Below are 7,395 nucleotides of genomic sequence, written 5' to 3'. Positions count from 1 at the left end.
TCTGTCTTCTCTCTCTTGCACACACGAGACAGAACTATTACCTGCCGGGTAAACAGTGGGAGAATTAGGACCTACTGTGAATCGTCTGCCTGGGGCCCAACCTGTAACATCACAATAAGAAAAACATCTGTGCTTCCTCATGAGGTTCTTTCCAATGTCCATTTTAGTTCGAATGTCCTCCTAACATAAAGGGAGGGGGAAGTTCAGAGATACATCATAGAATATTCATCACATTGCTGGCATTCTGAGAAGAATCAGGCTGGTTAAGTGACTCCCAGGCTGCTCTTACCTATCCAAAGCCTAGAGCATCTAGATTTTGATTGGACCATCGCCAGAACTCATTAGCATAGTGTACCCTGACCTGGAGTAGGGAACAGCGTCTGCTCAGAAAATGACCAGAGCCTGCTGGGACTTGAACCAGCAGTAAGATTTTCACGACACAGTTCTGTCTGCTTCTCCGTAAGAAGTTAGAAGGTAAGGAAGCCAGAAATCCCATGGAGAGGCAAATATAAGGGATGCGGTAACGACCACTCCATTCCTACAGGGTTTCATTTGTTCTAGTTCATTTTTCTGTAGAAATGATGAAAATTGAATATAGTTTGCGCAAGTTGCTTTTAAAAAAGTAGTCTTGACAAGTGTAGTTTTTCAGTCCTAGAAGAGGAAAACAGAGTTTACTTAAGGGCTGTAAAATGGTTTTTTCTTCTTTCCTATGTTTTGTTCTTAACTTTTAGGAAATATTAAATTAATGCTCATTCGCTCAGCAAATGTTAATATCGGGAGAAAATCCAAAAAATAACATAGTTGTTCTGTAATAAAATTTGCTGTATTATTCTCCCCTTAATTTAAAACAAAAGAATTATGTCTATATTGCCTAGGCTTTATAACAATGTTTTGATTTTTGAAAATATGAATCTTATTTCCCAAGGTTTTTAAAAAGTAGATCTATTCCAATTAGTTATAACAAAATTTGCAGCATCAGAGACGATATCGTTACTGTTCGGGGTAAGTACATGGAACTGCTGCTTAATATCTGCTTCTTCTATACCTGTTATTTAAGTCCTTTGAATTAGAATCAGTTTGCGGCAGCATTTCTTCAGTAACACAATGTTTGTTTCCTAAACATAGAATTTTACTTAAAATCCATGAGGATTTAGTCTTGAAAATCAACATTCAGTTGGGGAACAGAAACTTCATGCTCTGCAACCACTAGGTTGTAGCTCAGTTTGGGTATGTGGAACAGACAGGAAGAGACTCTGATTAGTTTGTCATTTAATGGTCAAGAATTTCATTTATAAAGACTACACTTTCAAGGATCATTTCTATAGCTTGTTACTAGAGAAATTTCTCTGGACATCTAGAGCACACACATAAAAGAAAAAAAAAAGAACTTCATTTTCATGTTCAGGTCAACAGTCTTCTATTTACACACACTTTCCCTTGGTAGAGTTCAGTGATTGACAAGTACTAGGATCATATAACACTAAATAACTAAAGAACAGGCCAGGCACGGTGGCTCATGCCTGTAATCCCAGCACATTGGGAGACAGAGACGGGTGGATCACCTGAGGAAAGGAGTTCAAGACCAGTGTGGTCGACATGGTGAAACCCTGTCTCTACTAAAAATACAAAAATTAGCTGGGTGTGGTGGTGCTCGCCTGTAATCCCAGCTACTTGGGAGGCTGAGGTAAGAGAATCGCTGGAACCCCAGAGGTGGAGGCTGCAGTGAGCTGAGATCGTGCCACTGTACTCCAGCCTGGGTGATAAGAATGAGACTCCATTTCAAAACAAAACAATAAAACTAAAGAACAGAGTTCATGGATCTTGCCAAAGCTTAGGCTATTAATCTACCTTGCAGTTTGAGTTCACTATTAAATAGTTCTACATAGCATCATTATGTCTCTTGTTTTTATAAGAGTACCAATAAATGAAATGTTACACATGTGAACATGTTTCACTTCATATCCTACTAACAAGTACCTTTCATCTGCAAAATTATTCATTTTTTTCCTCAGGGTAGAACATTTCAAATTTTCTTTCTTTCTTCTTTTTTTTTCTTTGTAAATCTCCTTTAACCAATTATAGTTAGAAATTAGAGCAGTATTTCTCATGAGGGAAGAAATGCAATTTGAACAAACTTTTACTTATTCATTCATTTATTTACTTATTTTTTGAGACAAGGTCTCACTCTGTCACCCAGGCTGGCTTGCAGTGACACAATCTTGACTCACTGTAGCCTCAACCTCCTGGGCTCAGGTAATCCTCCCACCTCAGCCTCCCAAAGTAACTAGGACTACAGTCACGCACCACCATGCCCAGCTAGTGTTTTGTACTTCTTGTACAAACAGGGTTTCTCCATGTTTCCCAGGCTGGTCTTGAACTCCTAGACTTAAGTGATCCATCTGTGTTGGCCTCCCAAAGTGTTGGGATTACAAGTTGCTAGCACCTAATGGGTAGAGAACAGGGATGCTGCCAAACAGTTTACAACATGCAAAAAGCTCCCAACAACAAAGAATTATCTGGTCCAAAATGTCAATAGTGCCAAGGTTAAGTAACCCTGTTTCAGATGAATCAGATATAAGCATATTAGTTGATAATATTTGAAGATATATAGTGCACACAGGATTTATTGCAGAGACCAAAACTAATCTTTATGGTGATTTGGATTTTCAAATATATTTTTTTCTGGCCAGGTGCGGGGGCTCATGCCTGTAATCCCAACACTTTGGGAGGCTGAGGTGGGTGGATCACTTGAGGTCAGGAGTTCGAGATCAGGCTGGCCAAGAGGGTGAAACCCCGTCTCTACTAAAAATACAAAAATCAGCTGTGTGTGGTGGCACATGCCTGTAATCCCAGCTACTGGGGAGGATGAGGCAGGAGAGTTGCTTGAATCCATGAGGCGGAGGTTGCAGTGAGCCGAGATCACACCATTGCACTCCAGCCTGGGTGAATAAGTGAGATTCTGTCTCAAAATGATAAATTCTATATGATGTTCCCCTCTTGCAGCTTCAACCACGCATTAGCTAATTTATGAAGGCATTTCTGTGGAAACAACTCCAAGCTAGTATCCTCCTGCGCTAGCAGGAGAAGGTCCTAGCCATTGTTTACAGATGACAACTGTCTCTGCTAAGGCCTTCACAACCTGGATCTTGCAATGAGAAGGCAAGCCCAAACCCAAGGGTGAAAGCAATGATCACATGCTTGTAATTCCCGATGGCCAAGTTTTAAGTAAAATCACTAATGGCTCCTATGTTTTGTTTTTTATTAGTATGTTGGTACTTGCAAAAATATCAGTGAAACAGGTTTTTCTGGCAGAGGAGCACTGATTTTTTTTAAATCTCTTTAATGGCCAATACTAATATAATTTATTTTTTAGCCCTAGAAAACAATCTCCTGGTCTAAGGTGCTTGAGTGGGCCGATCCAGCTATATCAAGAATCTTTGAGAACAAAATTCTCAAGCACTTCTGAGGGGAGTCGAATAGGTGAAAACCTTGGCTGGCCTGACCTTATCATGGAACCTGATGACTTTGATTCTGAAGACAAAGAGATATTAAGCTGGGATATTAATGATGTGAAACTGCCACAGGTACGTACTTGCTATAAAAATCTGCCTTCAACATTGGGCTATGAAGTCTTGACTATTAACATGCGGAGACCTGGAAGGCAATTGGTGAGGGTTCGCTGGGTAAATTCCTCTCCCCCAGAGCTTCAGCTGGACAGCTGACTGAGGGATTTTAAGAAGAGACGGCAAGACCTATGATTTGAGTGGGTCTTTACTTACCAGACACCCATACTTAGAGACTGATGCAAAGAAATTTCTACTTCCATTCTCTTTAAAAGTTGGCTTGACTCAGGTTGCCCTCGCTCTGGCTAGATGGTATGATAAAATCCATGATAATTTATTTGGCCATAAATTGACTCTTTTTATATACAAGTCCTCATACAACCGTATTTGCTGTAGTGATAGTTTTAACTCAGATTCATGTCTAACTGGAATGTACTGGAATCCAGATGATATTGTTCTCTTGTGGAATGCAGCATGCTCTTCTTCCTTTTTTCTTTTTCCTCTTCTTTCTTTCTTCCCTTTCCTTTGCCTTGCCTTGCCTTCTTGTCTTCTTCCTTTTCTTTCCTCTTTCTTTCTTTCTTTCTTTCTTTCTTTCTTTCTTTCTTTCTTTCTTTCTTTCTTTCTTTTCTTTTCTTTTCTTTCTTTCTCCACTTTTTCTTTTCTTTTTTTTTTGAGGCAGGGTCTGGCTCTGTCAACTAGGTTGGAGTGCAGTAATGCGATCTCAGCTCACTACAGCCTCAGCCTCCCGAGTTCAAGTGATTGTCCCACCTCAACCTCCCAAGTAGCTGGGACCACAGGCGCATGCCAACACACCTGGCTAATTTTTGTATTTTTTGTAGAGATGGGGTTTTGCCGTGTTGCCCAGGCTGGTCTTGAACTCCTGGGCTCAAGTGATCCCCCTGCCTACCTGGGACCACAAGCACACCAAGCTAATTTTTGTATTTGTGTGTGTGTGTGTGTGTGTGTGTGTGTGTGTGTATGTAGAGACAGGGCTTCGCTGTGTTGCCCAGGCTGGTCCCGAACTCCTGGGCTCAAGCAATCCACTCGCTTCTGCCTCCCAAAGTGCTGGGATTACAGGTGTAAACAGCCTAGCCTCTTCTCCTCCTATTTTGTAAATATCATACATGCACTGAAAATAGAGAGACTTCATTCCACATTTTCTTTGGCAACTGACTTTTTTTTTTTTTTTAAGATGGGATTTGCCTGGTCTCCCGGGCTGGAGTGCAGTGGTACCATCATAGCTCACTGCAGTTTCAATCTCCTGGGCTCAGGTGATCCTCCTGCGTCAGCCTCCTGAGAAGCTGAGACCACAGGCATGTGTCATCACTCCTGGCTAATTGAAAAAAAAAAAAAAAGTTTTCTGAGAGGAGGGTTTCACAATGTTACCCAGGTTGGTCTCAAACTACTGGCCTCAAACAACCCTTCTGTCTCAGCTTCTCAAGTAGCTGGAATTATAGGCACACATTACTTGTTTAATACTGATTTTCCATATGTATCATTGTTTACTTCCTTGTCTTCCTTTATTAACATTTAAGATATTTTCACTAGAACTTGTTTGAAAAGGTGGCTAGACCAGTACCAAGTCATGAAAAAGTCAATCCCGTCTGCCTGATTCTGGGTAATAAGGAATCTGAGTTATCAGAAGCAGAGGAGAGGGAATAGAGATTCCCCTATCTTTGTAACTGATCCAGAATTTCTAACGAAGACTTCCATTTGTTTCTCTTTACACTTTTCCTTAACTTCCAACCTCACCCCCTCTACTCCTTCCACCACCCCCGACCCCACATCTATATCCTCTCTTGGTAGGTCTTGGGACAGAGCTGGAGAACAAAAGTGTGCCCCACTTTCCATCCATGGTTCTAGACACCACAGTTGAATCATATGCAAATATCTATTTTAGGGATTTGTGTTTGTTGTTGCTCTTAATTAGTATTACAATTATTGTCACTGTTGTGGGGATACTTTAAAGTAAACCTTAATTACTCTTGGCTCCAGGACCCATATTTTCACCTATTTCTAACTTCATGATTGCAACACCCAAATAGAAGTTGGACAGACACGAAATCAAGAGTTGAAGTAAACAGATACATAGAAGACTTTACAGTGTCACATTCTATAGCAAGAGTTTTAGTGAGTTTGAGAACCCCATGAAATGGTGGGTGACACTGTGTCTTAACAGGCATTTTTTTCTGGGACACAATTCCTCATCAGATCCATAAACAAGAGATGAAGACCTCTTTCCTATAGGGAAACCTGAGGCTCATAAAAGTTAATGTTCCAACATGGATTTCCAAAAATGAAAGTATTTGCAGCTACCTAGGACATTAAACTGAGAAATTTATAGCAAAAAATGCACATTTGGTTTTAGAAATGTATTTATAGTTCATTAAAAAGTACTAAGATTGCTCATGGAAATAGCTAAGTGTCTTCCAATTTGTTAAATATGTCAGGGAAATGATTTAAAATGCAAATATTCCTTAGTATTTTCTGAGTAGAGAGAATACCATCCTCATCTGGGTTTATGCTAGCTTTATCATAGGATCAAGAAACACTTGAGCTCTTGGAAAGATTTCCAGGCATTAGATTTTATATGGTGTGAGCATATCTGGAGACAGAGGGGTGTACTATGAAAAGTACAGGACTTGGAGACAAATGCCCTAGATTTGAATTCTAGTTCAACCTCCCTTTTTTTTTAGTTGTTTACTTTTTCTGAAACTTCCTTTCCTCTCTGAAAATGAGGGGGTTGCGCCAAATGGTCTGGTATGTACCTATTAGTTCTAATAGCCTAGAATTCTAGAAATGTGAGCCTTGTGCCTAGCACAGTGCCTGACGTGTATGAAACAACAAATGTTGAATATGGAATTCGTTAATAAATGGCTCCATTGTTTAGAATCTGTGTGAGACTGGAGAAATTGATTTTCTTAAGTCTTAGCTACCTTCTGTAGAATGAAAATAGTAATTCTCCACATATCCTGCCTCAGTCTCTAAGATCTTTAGAATACCGTTCCCTAAATATATTCTGTAGGGTACAAGTTACATGGAATTTTAATAGGTACTGTGAAGAAAGAAAAAGAGCAATACGAGGTTCAACAAGGTTAAATAGATTTCTTGACTGCAGGTGTGGAGTCTTTTTCACCATCTTGTGCATTGGTGATTCTCCCAAGGAGACTGTGTTAGGCAGTGTTAACTCAACTTATTTTTGACCATGAAATGTTTTCCTGAAGCCCTTCAGGAGTTGGTGTTCGCCAGACTACATTTTTGGCATTTAACAAATGTGGTTTAAAGGATCAAATGTAATGGCTTATGATGATTATAAATTTCTCTAATTCCACTCTCTGTCCCATCGATCCAAATCATTTATAGCTTATATTTCATAATTTTATATTCTTGCCAGAATTATTAGTTATAAAACACGTAGGAGAATTCCTTTTCTGTTTATCCTTTCACATGCTTCAAGTTTCAAGTTTCTTTCCCTCCCTTCCTTCCTTCCTTCCTTCCTTCCTTCCTTCCTTCCTTCCTTTCTTTCTTTCAGACGGAGTCTCGTTCTGTTGCCCAGGCTGGAGTGCAGGGGCGCAATCATAGCTCACCACAGCCTTGAATTCCCAGCTCAGGTGATTCTCCCAATCTAGCCTCTAGAATAGTGGGGACTAGAGGCATGCACCACCATACATGCTAATTATTTGTATTTTTAGTAGAGATGGGGTTTTGCCATGTTGCCCAGGCTGGTCTCGAACTCCGGGACTCAAGAGTTCTGTCCACCTCGGCCTCCCAAAATACTAAGATTACAGGCATGAACCATTGCACCCAGCCTTCAAGTTTCTTTTTTTTTTTA

At 40.1% G+C, this 7,395-nt stretch overlaps 1 protein-coding gene across 1 annotated transcript in view; it reads left to right on the top strand.

The window, feature by feature from the left end:
• Positions 1-398: 398 nt before the first annotated feature.
• The window catches only part of GCM1 (GCM transcription factor 1), a 23,069-nt gene continuing 16,072 nt past the window's right edge, over positions 399-7,395 (top strand). The window contains exons 1-2 of the mRNA XM_017858218.1: positions 399-474; positions 3,374-3,584. Of these exons, the coding sequence (XP_017713707.1) occupies positions 3,510-3,584 (75 nt within the window). The 5' untranslated portion in view covers positions 399-474; positions 3,374-3,509. The remainder of the gene's footprint in view (positions 475-3,373; positions 3,585-7,395) is intronic.

This window comes from Rhinopithecus bieti, unplaced genomic scaffold, assembly GCF_001698545.2.
Source record: "Rhinopithecus bieti isolate Rb0 unplaced genomic scaffold, ASM169854v2 scaffold_48474, whole genome shotgun sequence".
Taxonomy (NCBI): Eukaryota; Metazoa; Chordata; class Mammalia; order Primates; family Cercopithecidae; genus Rhinopithecus; species Rhinopithecus bieti.
This window is presented reverse-complemented; position numbering and strand designations above follow the sequence as displayed.